The sequence below is a fragment of the Ptychodera flava genome, chromosome 1, assembly GCF_041260155.1.
Source record: "Ptychodera flava strain L36383 chromosome 1, AS_Pfla_20210202, whole genome shotgun sequence".
In the NCBI taxonomy this organism is placed as follows: domain Eukaryota; kingdom Metazoa; phylum Hemichordata; class Enteropneusta; family Ptychoderidae; genus Ptychodera; species Ptychodera flava.
In genome coordinates this window covers 8,348,073-8,367,768 of record NC_091928.1, presented here as the reverse complement: position 1 = coordinate 8,367,768, position 19,696 = coordinate 8,348,073, and the positions used below count along the sequence as shown (strand labels likewise).

The window sequence follows — 19,696 nt, the reverse complement described above, 5'->3', positions numbered from 1 at the left end:
ACTACACTAACCTTGTCGTTTATGGGGTTTGGTATTAGCACTGACACGTCGATCGCGTTCCATAAACATAAGAGCGTGTTTCTGGGAGCCGCCATTACCGGAAGTTGGTAATGGCGGCTCCAAGAAATGTTTTTGGAACACTATAGACGCATTTGAACAAATACATGTACCAAACCCCATACACGACAAGGTTAGGGTAGTATAGTGTTTCATCTTCAGTAGTGATAAATCAGTATGACCAAATGCAGTAAATATATGGGATTTTACATCAAAATGCCGTGCCAATGTGCAGCGTGCTTATTTTGTATGCTACAGGGCCTTCGGCATTGTAGCTCTACTGGTGAGCGAGGTCGCAAAAACCAAAACTCACCGACCGCCTCACCGTAGAGCTACAATTTTGCAGCTATACTCCAGCTATACAATAGCCAGCCTGCATCCTGGCACTCCATATCCCATGCTGCGGTACATTAGCTTGAGGTTTTGCCTAGCCCAGGGTTGTTGTGTTGGACGGCAAACATCAAACCCTTTACCCCATCCAAACCTGGAGCTGAATTGTCCCTACTGTAGCTGTGGGTCCATAGCTGTGGTGTTTTCAGGGGACTGAATAATTCATCGGGTGATATCGATGACCATTGTTCGTCTTATGGACATTGCCAGTCTCACACAACTGAATTCACACTTTTACTTCGGAAAAAATAGTTCAGTCGTAGGATTTGTGATTGTTCAAGGGGTGCGGAAGCGGGCCATAAAATCTCTCAGTTTGTGTTTATAAGTTGAGAGGTCACCGCCTACGTCCCTGTAGGTGACGTGCTGCAGTGAGCCTTGACCAACAGTTTTACCAGGTAGCAAAATAGCGGTTTCCGGGTAGACATGTTGGATAAAGCTAGAAAAAAGGTGATATTTCAGTAAATTTTGAGCGGATATCTGATCACGGTGAGTCCACCATGCTGTTGAGGAGTGTTGGCAATTTGTAATTTGGATGGACACTTTTCGAAATATCGTCGGACAAAGTTGCGACTAGCGTGCTGTCAGGCGTACTGTGGACGTTAGTCTACAGAGATTCCCATAGCTGTGGTGGCGGGGTTAAAATCGTAACAATCAAAACCAGCCCGTAAAAGGCGTGAATCCCGTCTGAAAACACCACAGCTATGGACCCACAGCTATACTGTCCCCGGCAACTTTGCCCTGTAAAGTTGTGGGCAACTAAAACACGGCACGTAAGGTCACAGACTCTATACATATACAAACTAAAAGAAACAAGCACAGCAAGGAACATCAGATCATAGGGTCCTCAGGCTCTGATGATGATGATCAGATGGTGATGATGATGATTATTAAATATTTAAAAATGAAGAAAAATAAAAATATATTCGGACTCAGTAAAGTTGTTGTTGTTGTTATTGTTGTTGTTGATAGTATTTGTAGAAAAGAACAAAGTATGGGTTGCAAATTCAATACAGCCAAACTATACACATGCACTGCAAAATTCAATACAGCCTTTATAGTATACTATATACACATGCGCTGCAAAATTCAATACAGCCTAACTTAGGTTGTATTGAATTTTGCAGCGCATGTGTATCGCATGGAGGTAGCTTACCTCCATGTGTACAGTAAGGCTGTATTGAATTTTGCAGTGCATAATTTGTTCTTTTCTGCAAATACTATCAACTACAACAATAACAACAACAACAACAACAACTTTACTGAGTCCAAATATATTTTTATTTTTCTTCATTTTTAATGTTTAATCATCATCATCATCACCATCTGATCATCATCATCATCGGAGCCTGAGGACCCTATGATCAGATGGAAAGGGGGAGACAACCTCCTGATTGGGAGTCGTCTAGAAGTGTTACATGTATTTTGATACTGCTGACAATTTTCTCTAAACTGACAGAAATCTCCTGATCAGGAGATTTTATCCAAAATGTGTAACAGTTTCAAAGTGTTAATGAATGAATTCTTGGACATGATTGACATTAAAAAGTACAAATGGAGTTGATCCACACTGCAGAAATACACTTTTCATGTAAGTGATAATTTGCTGTATACCTTTTGTACAAGGGGTATGATCTCTATTATTTATTAAATGTGAAAATATGCAAAGAAAGCAATGGTGAACTTTATTAGAACAATGGTAAACCCACCCCCAAATTTGACAATCAACATACTGGACTTTCATAAATGCACAAATGTCTATTAAATTGCACAGAACTATTCTATCGAAAGAAGTCTGTATTGGGAGAAATTCTCCTGATCAAGAGGTCAATTTTTCTCCCAATCTGGAGATTGTCTCCCAATCAGCAGAAAATCCCCCTACAGTATAATATCAGTTGTACCTCTTTAGTAAATTGCATGTTTGAACTGAACGAGGTCTTGAAAGCGAGACTACACTGTATTCAACAATTGAGCCACATTTCAAGAACCATGATGGCAGTACTGTAAAATAAACCTTGTCCTTAACTGAAACCCTAACTGTGATATCGCTGCGGTGCTGTGGCATCTATCGAACACGCTTGGCTCAAGGGTCATTGCCATAGTGACAATGACCCTTGACCGAAGCGTGTTCGATAGACGCCTACCGCTGCGATATCACAGCTACCAGAGCCCCTACTAGTAAGTGGGAAGTGTCCAAGTGGTACCTGTGACCAGACACTGCAGGACACAGGTGCCTTGAGTTGCCGTGTAGTATACATAGAGAGAGGGGCCCTTCTCTCTATGTATACTAGTACTACACAGCAACTCCAGGCACCTGTGCTGCAGGACAGTAAGTGCCACTTATTGCTAAAGTGTGAATATCATAGTTAGAGTGGCAATGCATGATATAAAATGCTCTTCCTTGTGACGTTTTATGTTTTCAGATCAAAGACTGATAGCACCGATTAGTGAATGAGAAATGATACACTGGAAAACACCGGCCTCTGCAAGATTGATCAAAATATTCTGTGTAAAGTGCCAGACACTGTTGCTTACATATCGCAAGAGAGGTTCTGGTGGTCTTGTTAAGTGCTTCTTTGAGAGGACAGTGGAAGATTTCACCAAAATTAGGGGTGTCTGTCCGACTTGTGACACACAGTTTGGTAGAGAGACTGTCATTAAGAATAAACAAGCTATCAAAATCATCGGCAAGAAAGTCTACTGGAGGTGAAAAGATGAGTGTAACAGCTGAACTAAAAGGTAAAGTATTGTCCATATTACAGACTTGTAAAGTCTGAAATATGCACTTATAACATGTAATTTGCGCTGGTTGGCCCTCCCTCTGACTTCAAACATATCATATCAACTTTCCTTGTACCTTACAGAGCCAACAACTGTAACTGTTGAGGGTTTTTCAGAATTTTTGGTTTTAACGTCAACAACCGTTTCCTCTCCCGAAAACATATTGAGATACGAATTACTTAGCTTTTCAACACAACCTGTACATTGTGTACTCTCTCTTGTTATTGCTGACAAGTGAATTCTGGTCCGTAGTTCACTTATATAATAGACAGTACATGACAGTGCAACTTTACGAAGTTGTGATTAAAGTAAAAAATGGTGCACTTAGTTGTAGTCAGACTGCAGAGCTCTGATTGGAGGCAGATACGGTATACTGTAATAATTGCCTGAAATTAAAGCACAGCAACACGGTCCCGGTAGCTTGGTTTTTGTTTTGTAAAACCAATTTATAATAAAATGATACAAAAATTTGATTGACAACTGACGCATGTTGTCCCCAAAATGTGCAAAATGTCCCCAAAAATTAACTGTGGCGGGAATTCCTTGCTGCAACACTGCATTTGTAAGTCATACATTAACCCTTTGCACCCTGACCCCCTGGTACTCTATGACGTCATCGGACATTTATGTCTGAGCTGGGTTCAAAGGGTTAATACAGATTTTCATACACATGTACTCACTACTCTTTATTAATTCTCAGGTTATTTCAGTCAGTTGAATGGCGTGGAAGACCAGCTGAAAGCAGTGGAGTCTCAGATTGAGGAACTCCTAGATAAACAACAACAGCTGCACACTAAGAAACGTCATCTGGAGAGAGAAATTGCCAAAATCCAGAAAGGTGGCTCAACGTCTATGGGCAGCAACTTCAGCAGGAAAGGTAAGCAACTGAAGTGATAAAACATTGTATTTCCTATTCAGTGTGCATACCGGGTATGTATTTTTGTCATATAGATGTGCAGCTGTGTGTTTATATTTATCAGGTATAGTAAGTCCCTACTCCAATGTGACAAAGTCTGTTCATTTAAGGAAGTATGCTCTCTGAAATTGGAAGATTAACTTTTTGCTCAAACGTTCCTTTTGAGAACTTTAAACCATTCTCTTCCAAAATGAAGAATAGAAAATCAGGTGTAACCATGCAAAATTCAGTACTACAGAAACAAATTACCAAATAAATGTATTTACTGACACTTCAAATTCACAATGGTTGCCATCCCTGTATTAACTGTATGGGGAAACATTAATTTTGGATTTTCATAAAAATAAGGTGGTGAAAACTTTATTTACTTGATGAGCTTCTAAATGAGCCAGTAACTATAGAGGTATTACCTTGTTACCAATAATGGGGAAGATTTTTTGTAACATTCTTGATATAAGATTGCATAAATGGATAGAAGAAAACTCTCCAATCGTTGAAGAACAAGCGGGTTTTAGAAAATCATACTGTACTTCTGATAATCTATTTATTCTTTACACAATTATTTCAAAATACCTAGCAAATAAAAAGGGCAGAGTGTATGTAGCTTTCATTGACTTCGAGAAAGCTTTCGATAGAATTGACCATTACTGTATGTTTTACAAACTACTTAAATCTGGTGTAAACGGTAAAATGTACAAAATTATCTTCTCGATGTATCAAAATGTCAAATCCTGTGTACGAACACCGAATTGTATTACTGAGTTATTTACCTGTAGTTATGGTGTCCAGCAAGGTTCAGTGCTTTCACCTATTTTGTTTTCTATGTTTGTAAATGATATTGGGGAAGCACTACAAAGTACACATTTTTCTGGAGTCGATATTGGTGTTTTGAAAATTATTTATTTACTTTTTGCAGACGACCTTACCTTAACTAGTAGTTCTAAAATTGGTCTACAACGTTTATTCAACAAATTGTATGATTACTGTAGTATTAAGTGGAAACTGTATACTTAGTTTGTATACAGTTAATATTGATAAAACTAAAGTTATTGTATTTAGGAGGGGTGGGAGCCTTAAGAATTATGAGAAGTGCTTTTATGACGGGAAAAGGGTGGCAGTTACTTCTTTTCAAAGTTATTTAGGCATTGTTTTATCCTGGACTGGCCAATGGTTCCAAGCACAGAAATGCTTGAGTGACCAGGCAAACAGGGCGCTTTTCAGCTTGAAAAGTTGTTTGTGTAAGTTTGGAACCCTTCAACCAACACTAGCTTTAAAAATTTTCGATAGTAAAATCTTGCCAATCCTCCTCTATGGCTCTGCAATCTGGGGCTTTCATCCTGCTAAAGATACGGAAAGGGTTCACAATAATATGCTGCGCTATATACTTAGTTTGTATACAAATACTTCAGTTGCTGCCATTAGAGGGGAATTGGGTCGAATGTCGTTGAGAGTACCAAGATTTTGTAAGATTATCAAATATTGGTTAAGAATTGTACATTTGTAAATATGGATAAAAATAGACTCATTTACAAATGCAGTGTTCTGCCGAGGCCGCGGCCTTGCGCCATTGCCGCAAAAATAAAATTGAAGACCCCAAAAAAATCAATCATCGGGTCCGCAAGGCGCAGCGCGCCATCATCAGTCCCACTAAACTTTCGGTAAAAAAATGCACCTATTTACGTACTATACGCGAAAGGCCAAACGCGGAAGTATACATTCCACGCTGCTCATGCGTGCATGCTGCTCGTGAGAACATGAGACGTGTTGCTTCCATAGCAACCTTCAGTGATTTTTTATTTGCATAATCGCGAACTCGTTTGACTAGATTCAAGTCAGCCAGTCAGCGTCTCTGTTAAAGCGCAGTGGTCGTCGCGCTGCGCATCCTCCTGAGGGGGTCCCCTCTGTTGTAAACAAATCCAAGAACGCCGCACATGTTACGGGTTGATTGTAATCAGTCCGGGTTATGTCCATAGAGAGGATAGTACGATTGACCAATCAGCGAACCTGCCGCCGCCAACGTCATGAATAATTAACCATGCAAACCTTTGCTCGTACATTGCAACGAGATTGGAACTTTTCGGCTTGATTTCGCCCTTTATTTTTAGCACTGGGTAGTTTTTAGATGTAGACGTTACGCACAATGTTCAGTGCAGCCGAGATGGTGACCGACACAAGTGGTTAGTACATTGAAAATTACTTATTTGGATTAATTTCCTGGCCGGGTACGGCTCCTAGAAATCAGCATTTGACCCTTGTAAATCTACAGCAAGTTATTTGTCGCCAAATATCGCCTACTTTTGGTCAAATTTCAATTTAACCTTGCCATCTGCAGTATGGAGAATGTTTCAAGCTTTGCAAAGATGGGTCAACTGTCTTAGTCGGTCATCGGAGCACGATGGAGCACGATTTTTTTCGATCACCATGCGTTTTCCGGTACGATTGACCCTTCGCTCAGAAAAACGCGCGCCGGATCAATCGCCGAGAAGTTAACCAAAAGCTGGAAAAGAGAACGAAAAACGTCCAATAACTCTTTGTCGAATATGGTCGAGGGTTAAGAAACTCAGAAAACTAATCTTGAAGAAATCTTACAATTTTTAACCACGGTAGAACGTCGCCAATCGACTGGAGCTAAGATACTTCCGGGTAGCCAACAGTCTCACTCGATCGGTGGATCTGTCAGGTCATATCGCGATCTGAACAAAGTGAACCAACGTAACCTTTGACCCTTGTTACATATACAGTACGTGATTGGTTCTTGCCTTAAGGTGAAGTACTACGAATTACGTCAAAATTAAGTTGTGGTGTCATTTTTCTTGAAACTTTGCACAAATATTCTTGGAAGTTGTGCAAGTGCAAAAATGAAATAAAAAATGGGGGTCACCACGCTTGTTTCCATGGAAACGGACGTTAAAATGGCGTCGTTAGAAATAAATAAAATGATATAATTCACTTAAACTAAAGAAAGCATCATAAAAAGCTTAGCAAATGAGTTAATTTTAATAAATACCAAGACTTAAGATCCATATCTATCGAATGTATAGTTTCCATGATGTTTGTGAAGAAATTTTAACATAAATATCGATTACAAAATGACGATATCGAAATTATATCACTACATAATTTTCGAACTTTCTTCCTGTCGCTTTGAATGGTGTCATTTTGACCAAACTTGGCGAATAAAATCCTGAAATAATACCATTTAGTTTACACTTTTAATAAAAGGGTGTCACCAGGCTACTTTTTACAATATCTCCAGGTGAATGGGTAATATGCGCCATGTAAATGGGAGAGAAATGTTAATTTTTCGCTCATATTGAATAAAAACCAGCTTCCTAGGGGGTCAAAATATGACAAGGTTATAGGTCACATGTATTTCGAAGACACTGGGTCAAAAATTAGGTAAAAGCACAATTTCAAACAATGACAGGTGATGTTAAATACATGCGCTACAAAGTAACCCATTTGCGTCAGGCTGGAGTTAAATCTGCGCAGAAACGTTCTAAAGCGTGTGCGCGTCCGAATTTGTCGCCTTATACCTTAAAGCGCAGTGGTCGTCGCGCCTGCGCATCTCCTGGAGGGGGTCCCCCTCTGTTGTAAACAAATCCAAGAAACGCCGCACATGTTACGGGTTGATTGTAATGTTTGCGATATTGCCGCTTGTAAAATGGCGGCTGATCTGTCACAAGCATAGCCTAACCAACTAACCAAATGTAACATGCAATAAAAGGTCAATTAATCCAAGTTAAATATCTGCTGAATATTGAACAATAATTCCACGCTGGATTGAGATCACATTTGCTCATGATTTTCTTGAATCAGTTGAATTGGGCTCGGCTACTGTTATCGCTCGAGCCATAGAGCCAGACGTACGCATGTACGCATGTATACGCCAACAGACTATCAACGACCGGGCTCTACGGTTTTCGACATCGCTAGCAAGGACGAGAGCTTTCATTTCGAGAGGCCCGACAGGAGTACAAAGACAACAACCCAAACTACAGAAATCTACAGCTCGCAGAGCAATGCCCGCTGCAGCAAGAAGCATCTCTGCATCTGTTCCGTTCCGTGGTCTGTATGAACGTCCGTGTCAAACCGGGTATATGGCGCGCTACACTCGGCTGTGGAGAATCCAACTCAACTACAAAGTTTACCCCGTTTGGGGGTGCAAACGAGAATTCCGAGTACAGGTATCAAGTCAAGCGAAGGACCTTTCATATAGGTCTTCTTGTTATGTGGGGGTTATCTCACTTGAAAAAGGATTCAGACCTACCCGGCAATCAGGAGGTACAACAACGAAGTTTGCCCAGCACCGGTAGGCCTACACCAGCTAGCGGTTGGATCACTGCCATGACCGTGCATAGGACCGGGGCACAGGATCTCTCGATACGTCTATGCACAGTGTAGCCGTGCAATTTTCCTGCCAAATGCCGCGAAAACCCTCTCGTTTTGTCTATTGTTTCCTGTCATTTTACTATTTCTTACAACGTAATATTAGAAGAAGTAAGACATGGTGATCAACAGTTGGTTGTGGGCCAAGTCGTCGCGGGCCGGTACGTTGTGGGACCGGATTCTCTATATCCGTGTACGTCAACGCGGTGACCGTCTCCCAACAACATCTCCCGTGTCCTGCTCTGGCTTGCCGATCGTGGTCTTGAGTGTAATTTTTGTGTTAGGCATTGTGCTTGTTGCTGGTCTACATATATAGGCAATGTTGATCATTTTAGTTATGTATTTTCACTGTACTGTACATAGCATTGTGTACAACCAGCGTGATCGCGCGCGATCAAACCTTTTTGTTCACTGTGTCTGCGTGCAGTAAACTCAGCGACATAATGTGCTGAGTGTAGTGTCCCAATGTTCGTAGCTCTACACGAGTTTATAGATAGAAATACTCCACTGAAGTTCGTTTCCGATCTTAATATTTTACTATTGCATGATGTTGAGTCTTACAAAGGCCTTAACAAAGTGGGGGACTGCTCCCATCTCACTCCTATTGAAGTTGAGAAGACTTATGTTTACAAAAATTTATGTTTGTCAACAAAAAAATCACGCACGCGCAGCGCGACGACCACTGCGCTTTAAATCAATGCCTCACAGTACTCTCTGAAAGGAAAATTGCTTCCGTGAATAAATCAAAACACCGAGGCAGAACAATTCTTAGTTTCTTTGGACCAATTCCGCCCTAAAAAGGCAAATCCAACAATCGGACGAGTGAAGACAATACGATCGAACATGACATCGTGTCTCAGCTGTTTACATCCTCGGAAACTGAAAACCAATGCACGCCGCTGCCATCCATATCGGAAACACGGAACGCATCCAGTCGCGACGCAGCTCCGCGATTTGGCGGTTAATTGAACTGCGCACTTTTTCTGCGCAGGTTGCCAGGATTGCTCATTGCGGATTGAGCTGTACGATCATATATGGTATGAGTTAGGAATCGTTGGAATTCTCGAACATCTGTTAATCTGTCTGTCTAATTCAGGCAGTATGTATTAAAGGAAGACGTTGCCTTTGTGTGGACGATTGCATGATATATGTACATACGACATCGACCTATTTTATATGTCTACGAATGTAATACGTTGATTTCCAGCTACTCGTTACGTACCGATTCTTTTCGAAATTGGCAAAACCGTCCTAGAAAGCGATTTACCTAACCATTAACAGAAATGTCTTTTATCATCCTTGTTCTACGAAATTGTGGAATATGGAACCGGTACATCCATTAAGACTTGTAAAATTTGCAGTAAAACTCTGCCTGTACGGTGACTGGTTTCACCCATAGAGCTGCAGGGCGTGTGGACGGAGATGTTGGCGACAGTTGATTTAAGCAGCCAGCGCTCCGTTTTCCATTTTGGCGATTGTTCCTCTTTAGGCCCCTAAATTCCAAAATTTTCTTGCCAGACCGGGTTCGGCCCTTTTTACGCCCCTCCTCGCCAAAGGATGTCCCGATTTTTGTTTTTTTCGCTGACAAAACTCGTATTTCGATTGACATGTGGTACAACCGCCGTGTTCAGCTGTGTTGCCACGTCCATGCTTAATATTGTCTTTTTTATGAGCCACAAAGGTGAAAAAATCTTGTAATTGTTAGATTCAGATCATAAAGCAGATCATAAAGCAGCACGATTTCAAAAATAGTGTGCGACCTTCATCTGAGTTTGTTCAGCACAAATCCGAAGTAAGGTAAAATTTGATCTTGTGATCATTGAGAGCGCTTCTAGGCTGCATCGGTATAGGTGAACTGAGTGCGGGAACTGTTTTGACGAATTGGCATAGCCGTCCTAGAAAAAGAATGCGGCAAGGAAGTGGATTATTTGGTCAAAACATAATCTGTCATGGGTTCAGTGCATTTTCGACTCTGGACACCAACGTTTTACTGCTTTTTACGGTCGATGAATAGATTATATCGCATCGATACGATCGCGAGTTGTCTCCCATGCCTGCCGATTTTGGGGGGTTCTTGATGAGGTAACCATTGATTTGACCAATGTAGTTATTTATAATGTTCTGTTTTCGGACTGTGTTGATTTAGAACACGAAATGAAATCATTTAAGGTGAGAAATTCCACGACAAACGAGGACATGTTGAGTGCGAAAATGGCCGCCATATATTTGAATTTAATGTATGCAGACCCCCCACGAACGGCAAATGGATTCTATTGTTCTCGCGGAGCTGCGTCGCGACTGCATCAGTCAGAAACAGAGCAGTCTCAAAACATTGAGCAGCCATGCATCGGAAACTCAGCCTTCATTGAGGCAGGCCAGTGTTTCCGTTAACGCAAAATCCTGCGCATTTTACGCAAAATTGTTCTGAAATACGCAAAAAAAAATCATGACTGTGTAAACTAATACGCATTGAGAAATGCCGCCCCATGACACGACGTACTTGCCGCACTGCGTGTATTGCATTGTATTGCCTGAATGTGGTTAAATGCAGGACAAAATTAGAACATATGCACCTGCTTGCAAGTGACATTTATCATGATATTGCAACATTTTAGATTTTAGCAGACCGCAGCATTTTATGCAACATTGTATTTCATCATCACAAAACGTCACGTCAATCAGTTCTGTACAGACAATGGCACTACAGTACAGATGCAAAAAATTCGAGAATCGATCGAGTCTACGTTGAACTTGTTGGTAACACAATACAGTTGGTCGTTACGTCCCTCAAGTTAAAGAATGACGTAGACAACTCTCTGGCAGTAAAATAGGAAGTACTTTATTAAGACTCCACAACTGAAAGGAAAAAAAAAAAAAAAAAGGAAATACAAATCTCAAGCTCAAAATGGCGACACAATCAAATAAGATCAGAAATACAGGAAATTAAGCTGGGAGGGAGGGAGGTAAAAGAGCACAGAGGTTTTGCTCCCTCGGACGCCAGCAACTCCAATAACAGAGGCAGGTACTGAGCATGCGTCCCAACGGAGAAGAGAGAGCTCCTTAACTAGGTGTAATTAACTACAATGACACATTATTAACAAATTACACCTCTCAAGTTAAAGAATGACGAAGACAACTCTCTGGCAGTAAAATAGGAAGTACTTTATTAAGACTCCACCAAGGCAAGAACCGGCCAGAGAGTTGTAGAGATAAATTCAATAAATAAAGAAATAATAAAATAAAATAAAAAACAATCAAAATGTAAAAGACTTATCTAAGAACAAGCAGTAACAATGCAAAGATAAAGGCGAACTGAGTCTAACAAGTTGCTCGGTTCACAAAGTCATGCATGGCACTGAGGCCAAATCCATAATGGCAAAACTGTACCCAGAAACTGGTGGCGACAAAAGCCTGACATAACAAGCGATTCATACAGACTGATGAAAAATAAGAAAAAAGAGCGAACTACTTAGTGGTGGCTAACTGAGCCATACGCTGGGAGACTGAAAGGCGGGTGGACAAAGGTACTTTAACGTAACGCTCATAGGCATCTGACCGCCAATCACCGTGAAGTTTAATTAGGTCTGTGGGCACCCCTGCTGCATGGGCCAGGGAGGCTCCACCCCTGCGCAAACTGTGGGCTGAGTAAAGACCACTGTCTTTGCCAATTTTTCCTAACAATCGACTGAGCGCTGATGAAAACGATGAATATGTCAGTGAAACGAGCTTTCCACCCTTGGGGTATAGGAACGCTGGCGCATCTCTGGCAGCCGGAACTGAAGACAGCATGCGACTGAGTGCCGACACAGGGCACAAAGGGCTGCCTGGTAAAGCGGCCAAAGGAATAAACAGTGTGCGCTCATGGCATTGCAAAGTCTTTGACCAACGCACGGCGAGCATAACATGGCTATCTTTAACAACAAAATCCTTTCGGGAAAGGTGTCGCTTGCAGTCAAAAGATTTCTTGGAGGGTGGAACCAGGTTTGACTTCCTAAGAAAGGCAAAGAAACCAATTATGACGGCACACCAAACAACAACAAGAAAAACATCATTAATGTCGATAAATGCGGCCATATCCTCCAACATGGGAACCGTAATAGGCAACTTTTGAGTGGGCGAGTGTACGCTACTCTTGCGAATGCCAGCTAGAGTTAATTTAAAGCTGAGGCACTCAAACCCCTCCAGGCTATAGCCGGTAAGAATGTGAAGCGTTTTTACACCGGAAATATAATTGGAGACTGACACCGGACTACGGAACGATCTGCTGAGGAACTGAGCATAAAGTGCCAAGACTGTAGCAGAAGCCGGAAGAGCAGGCAAACCATAATGAAGAGCAAAACTAAGGAAGGAGCGAAACTGAATATTCAAGTTTTTGAGAGTCCCTGGACGAAACGCTGCCAAACGGGAGCTCTTCACCTCCTGCCTCAGTAACTCTAGGTCTTGCTGAACAGCTGAAGGAAAATCAGAACAAATCGTTAATAAGGAACAAGGACTCAGAAACGGGGATGTCCTCAAGATTGTGTCCCCTTGTAAGGTCAAAAAATGACTCATGATAGGAGCTATCTAAGTGCCATCGAGATAAGCAATCGGCCAGCTGATTCTGCGCACCAGGGAGGTGCCGTGCTTTCAGCTCGAATTGGAAAGTCGCTGCAATAAACCAAAGCTCTCGAGCTGCTGACATAAGGAATGGGTCACGGCCACGACCTGAATTGAGGACCGTAACTGTGCTAGTATTGTCACTGTACACCAAGATACGCATGCCCGTCCATCGGCTTCCCCAAAGACGAGCTGCCACAACAACAGAGAGCATTTCCAGGCAGTGAATAGGGAGTTGCTGGTGCAAAATGAAACCTGGAAACGACGAGTGGAAGTACTGTGCACCAGAGAGTCCACCGCAACCTGTAAGACAAGCGTCTGTGCAGACAATGCTGTTAGGAGCGGACCAAGTTAAGTCTGGCATGATAGAGACTCCATTAAATTGCCTTATGAAGGAAAGCCACCAATTAACATCTTTGTGAAACTGTGCGTTTAAATGAATGTGGTGATGAGCGGACTCAACCGAACGCAAAGTGTCCAGCAAGCGGCTAATGAAAAGGCGGCCCGCACGAACACAGCCAGAAACGAAGGAGAGCTTCCCAATAAGAACTTGCAAATCGCGGCGTGTGGCTTTCCGTCTGCCCGACCAAGAAAGGAGAAGCTCGGTAAGCTCGGTCAGCCTGTCTTCTGTGACCTCCAACGTCATGGCTACTGTGTCAACCCGTATACCTAAAAAGGAGAGACACGTAGTGGGTGGTACGGCTTTACTAGTGGCCTCTTCCACACCCAGTTCCTGTAAAAGAGAACGCAAGGCAAGGAACGCCGTCTGCGAAAGGGCTGGCCGCTCCGCACCACAAAAATCGTCCAAAAAGTTGACTGCACGAAATCCTATATTATTGTACATAGAAATAATAATGTTAGTTGTCGCCTGACATGCAAGCGCTGCAGAACGCAAACCAAATGGCAGTCGGAGGTCAATAAAAAGCTTACCCCGCCAAGTGTAGCCCAACAGGTGAAAGTCGTGAGGATCGACAGGAAGTTGTCTGTACGCCCTGCGTAAGTCAAGTTTGAAAAGGTGACACCCAGGGCCCAATTCCCTGATAAGAGACACAAGGGAGTCAATATTTGGATAATGAAGATGAAAATGTTCCCCCAGAAACGTAGACCGAGAAATACCAGCATTAACGGAAGCATGAGGAGGAAAACTGAGGTCCATGATAATACGCCTGTCGGAGGAGCCCTTTTTTGGCACAGAAGAGAGTGGGGATGTTGCCACGGGAAGTAAGAGGGGATTGTCGACAAATGGACCAGCAGTGGCGCCCAAACTGACTTCAGAGCAAACAAAGAATCAACGTGCTGTGCGAAATGCAGAGCGGAACTGTGGTTGCGTGCACTCGAAAAGGGTAACTGACGTGAGGTGAAATTTATGGGCCAGCCAAATTCAAGAAAATCGATGAAAAGAGCACTAGCTTGGTCAGGAAGTCGCGCTCGCCATGCAGGAATGTTCAACGCTGATGGCACCGGAATGCGGACGCCTGCAAAATTGGGTCTGCCGGAAGCGAAAACAGTCTGATGCGTGTCTTGCAACCACTGTGGAGAGATATGGACACTTGGCGGCCAAGCGGGGATGCTGGAAGGAATCCACGCAGGTACTTCCGGAAAGCGGATATGACTACCAACCGCCGAGGGTGAAAAAAAAGTCTGATATTTGAAATCTTGAGTACCATGCAGCGCCTGGGCTAAGGCAATTGACGCGGAAATAGGTGGACAAGCGACTGTGGGGATGAACTTGTGGAAAACGCAGTTAACTGCAGGACAAACCTCACAACTAACAACTGAGCTAAAATTTACAAAACTGCTTTCAGATAGGCAACTGTAGTCAAACTGTTCACTAGTCTGCAAAGGTACACAATCTTCAAATAAGTAAACATCACTGTACAAATGAGTGGTAGACAAAAATTCTACTGGGTCAGGTGACTGAGAAGCAACGGAGCTGCAAGAAATGAGGTGCCCATCCAGACTAGTTTCATGTAGCCTGGCAAGGGGTATGGGGGAAGACACGGCAAAAGAGTCAAAAGAGCAATCCCATCCCCCAGATGGCTGAGGTCATTCCTTGCTGCCCCTTTGCATCTGCTCCCTGAAGTCTTTGTCATTATATGGACAATCAGCAGCAGCATGCTTCTTTTCTTGCTGCCGATAACGCAAACAGGCAGAACAAACATGTTTCTCCAAATTTCCTTCCACAATGTGATCCTCAGCTTGATTACACTTATGGGACTGAAAGGCGAAACAATATCTGGCACGATGACTTTTCTTTGATTTTGTGGCTGAGGTGGAAGTGCTCTGAGGAGGATTTCTGACAAATCGAGTGTGGAGATTGTCGAAGTCATCGTTCCACTTTAATAACCCTTGTTCTAAATACTGCAAAATTATTGAGTGATATTTGCGAACCCTCTCCCAATTATACAATTGGGCGTCTGTGACAATGTCTTGCAAGTGTGACAATCTATGTAATGTAGAGTCATCGTCCAAACCCATCCCCAAGATAATTTCGAGTTCACCAGACACTAATTGTGGTAAGGACAGCTCATCAAATGTCAAGGCTTCTGGCCTGTTTGGATTTGGGTCGCGGACGAATTCGTGTGGCCATGGAATGTACTTCCGGACTCTGTCCGTTGGCTTCCTCTTGGCACCACTTTTCATGCGTTTACCTTTAGGAATAACAATCTGCAACGGGGTTCGTCTGCTCTTGGTAGTGTGCGGTTTAGTTTTTGTCTTTTCCACTGATCTCGAACTTTTTCCGTACTTGCTGTTAGTATCATCTCTGGAAGAGCTGCTGCTTGATTCGGATCCAGAAGTGGTGGACGAACTTGCCGACAGCAAACGCTCAACCGAGTCCTGAAGAGCTGAGTCACGCCTAAGGTCGGACAAAGTGGCTACCCTCGGACGAGGCTGCGCGGGCTTTTCACGTTCAGGAGTGGCTGTGACGTCACCTTTAACAATCTTCATCACTTCGGTAATTTGATGAGAAATTTCTCTTACTTGAGAAGTTACAGAGTCTAACTGCTGTTGAACTTTCGGGTCAGCTCCGGAACGCTTACCAGTAATTTTCTTGCGTGTCGTTATTTTGTAGGCTGGCTGTTTAGGAAGAACTTTCGGAGCGATTGTCTCAATCTCTGCTTGTGTACGTGCCGTTTCACCTGCACCTCCTGCCTCGTGTTCTGTGAAGGCCTCATCCTCTGGCATCGGCTCTCCAGCTTCGGCCATATTGACATGAATTAGGAAAAAAAATAGGCTAAGATACTGCGGCAACGAAATTAGCAAAATGTCAGAGCCTAAAGTCGGTTGAATGCGAAAAATGCGGCACTCAAAAAGAGCACAGAGGTTTTGCTCCCTCGGACGCCAGCAACTCCAATAACAGAGGCAGGTACTGAGCATGCGTCCCAACGGAGAAGAGAGAGCTCCTTAACTAGGTGTAATTAACTACAATGACACATTATTAACACATTTCGTCGCATGTTATTTGGAAAGTGTTTACGGATGACCATTTAGAATCTCTCGGGTTGCATTCTTGAGAGGTCCCGCTGGACTTTGAACAGTATCTGCTTTTTGTTGGCCCTTTGAAAACACTAATTTCACAGTCAGAAGGTCTTTTCTTTGAACATGAACTCATTGGGCTGCTCAACGATCATATACGGGACTTGCATCACGGCATGGCAAGCGTTCAGCTACACCTTGAAGCTCCCCAGGTTGTTGTTTTTTATTAATAGAGCATGCGCATTACAGGAAACCCTCCAAGTTCTACAGAAAAGACTGCCCAACTCACTTCAGATACTGATTCCTTAGCCGTACGCATTTTGAATACATTTTACGCAAATAAAAACTCAGTTGCGTAAAATCATCCGCAAGTTTTGAAATTGTCACACAGGCATGTTCGACGTCTTCATGAAAAATGGTTACGTGATTTCAGCTGGCTCCACAACGATGCCAAAAACAACCAAATGACTTGCAAAGTATGCATAAAGCATAATAATAAACGAAATACGATGACCTGATACAACATGAATTTCCGAACGAGTACTCTTAGTTTTACTCGCCTTGTAGACTGTAGGTAGAACCATAAAATCGCAGCACTCATGGAATCTGCGAGTCGAACTTCGAAACAACAACACGGGTATGGCACGTAATAAAGTGTATAACTGTCATGAGAATGACCCCCTTTTTCAACAGCGACCCACTTTTTGAGCTTCCATGGGCCCTCAGACCCCACTGATGCAAAAGCTTGGCAGAACACTGCAAATGTTACGATTTTCAACTCAAGAATATTGGTGTAAAAAAATATAACTTTTGGCAAATGATGTTAAGCATTTGCTCCAGAGCTATGGCTTTGGAGAGTTTGGGAGCAGCAAGGAGTTGGGAACGAGACTGTTTTTTTGAAAACATTTAAACAGCGTTGTATAGATATAGATATACAGCTTTGGTCATACGAAATGAATGCATCAAGAAAATTAGATACTTATGCCACCTTTAAAAGAGACCTTACTTTAGAACCATATTTAACTTGTATTGACAAAGCTATCTTCAAAATTGCGCTATGTAATTTAGAACTTCTGCCCATAATTTGAAAATTGAATCCGGGCGCAAGAACAATATTCCAAGGGCATTAAGGATATGTGAATTATGTGAAGGAGACCACATTGAAGACGAGTTTCACTTTTTACTTGTCTGTCCAATGTATAACAATCTGAGACAGAAATATATTCCACAATATTACTTTAATCCACCTCTTGTACATAAGTTCAAGATACTTTTAACATCTCATAATACAAATACAATAAGGAAACTCAGTAGGTTTATTTTCTATGCAACAAAACTCAGAGATGACACTATTAATAATTAAGATAATATTTCTATTCGTTGCCCTGCTGTCATCTGTACATTTCTAGCGACCAGTTTATAATTTTTGCTTTTTGATTTGTACATTTTGGCCGGAGGCCATCAGTACTGAAATAAACTTATCTATCTATCTATCTATCTATCTAAATGAGCCAACACAACAGTGGTACACCAATAAAAGATTTGTAAAAGTTTGAGAGTGAATATTCTGTCCCTGTGGCACATTCCACCTTAATGCACACTTTAGCATCTACATGGTGGTATGTTCTTGTCTTCTTGTGTATTGTACATTGTATTTTTATTCCCATCTTAAGATACAATATGTGCCTCAAAAGTGAAGGACTTAAACTCTTGCTCAAACTTGCCTCAACAAAACTTTAACATATTCGCTTTCAAAATCAAGAATAAAAATCAGGGTCGCCGTGCAATTAGGTACAAGAGAAACAAATTACTGATGATTTACTGATATCTGAAATTCAAAATGGCTGTGATCCCTGCGCTAACTGTATGGAGAACATTAAAATTTTTGAATTTTCAAAATATTAAATGGTGAAATTTTTTCTCACACAGAGCTTTAAAATGAGCCGCCACAAGTGGTTGATCAGTAAAGAAATGTAAAAGTTTGAGAGTCCGAACGTCTGTCCCCAAGGCACATTCCGCCGTAATTTTCCCATAAATGTTAAACCTTTCTCTTTCTCTATGCTCATTAGAAAGCACTGTAATGTGTAGCTGTAATGCAGCAGGTACATGTACATCTATTGTGTGGCACATTGAACTGAAAAAGAGCTTTAAGACAAATGGTGTTATCAGCCATTTCCACATTTCATGTGATAGGATGTCTTCAGGTTGTATCAATGACAACATTGCCACGTACATATTTTCATACAAGAACAACGGGAACGTTCATTCCATTTTGAGACAATCAATCAAACATGTCAATTCCATAAACATATATAACATGTATTTTCAGATTTTCCATGGTCTAAAAAGTTAACAGAGCTTAGAGAGAGTGTCTTCAAAATGACAGACTTCAGACCTCATCAGCTGGAGACAATAAATGCCACTCTATCAGGTAGAGATGTAATTTTGATAATGCCCACTGGTGGAGGCAAGTCTCTCTGCTTTCAGTTGCCAGCCTTAGTCTCAAAAGGTAGGCTTGTATTTCATTTTGTTAGCTCATATTTGGTTTTATATTTATATCTTGCTGGCCATGTGCAGCGTCCAGAAGCTTGTAACTGATTGGTTAGATTTATTGATCCATTTCCAAACAGACAGTCAGCTTCATGTACACAATAGCTTTATTTCCTGACTTCTGAATTTGCTGTAAATATTTACAACCCTACCAATCTGCTATGACCTTTCGAGCTGCTGCACATTAGCCTGTACCTTGTAGTGACGTTGTATGTCTGTAGTTTCCATTTCATTGCAAAGCAGTGATCTTATTTGATAGCTTTGATCAGTGGGATTCCCAATGGTTAGGTTACTACTGTTTTGTATACCTGTTCACAGTATGCTGTGATTTAACCCTATCGTTTTCAATAATTAAGTTTGACCTACCAGTACATGTTCATACAGGAAAGTATATAAATGTAGGTGTCATGCTGAAACGCCTTGGTAGCATTTGGTAGCATTTGACCAGTCTGCTACCTAAATTTATGTAGTCTATGGTTCATTAACATATCATTATGCAGACCTATTATGACCAGGGTCTTCCCCAAGCAGCTGTCTTGCCTT

General features: G+C 41.9%; 1 protein-coding gene across 2 annotated transcripts in view; it reads left to right on the top strand.

Moving 5' to 3' along the window:
- Positions 1–19,696, top strand: part of LOC139129372 (ATP-dependent DNA helicase Q1-like) — a 33,347-nt gene that overhangs the window by 2,832 nt on the left and 10,819 nt on the right. Inside the window, exons 2-4 of one of the 2 annotated variants that reach the window (XM_070695009.1) lie at positions 2,868–3,183; positions 3,926–4,102; positions 18,933–19,112. In XM_070695009.1, coding sequence (XP_070551110.1) covers positions 3,159–3,183; positions 3,926–4,102; positions 18,933–19,112 — 382 coding nt within the window. In that variant the 5' untranslated portion in view covers positions 2,868–3,158. Of the gene's footprint in view, positions 1–2,867; positions 3,184–3,925; positions 4,103–18,932; positions 19,113–19,696 lie in introns of those variants that run through there. The other variant, XM_070695016.1, reaches the window with a different exon arrangement.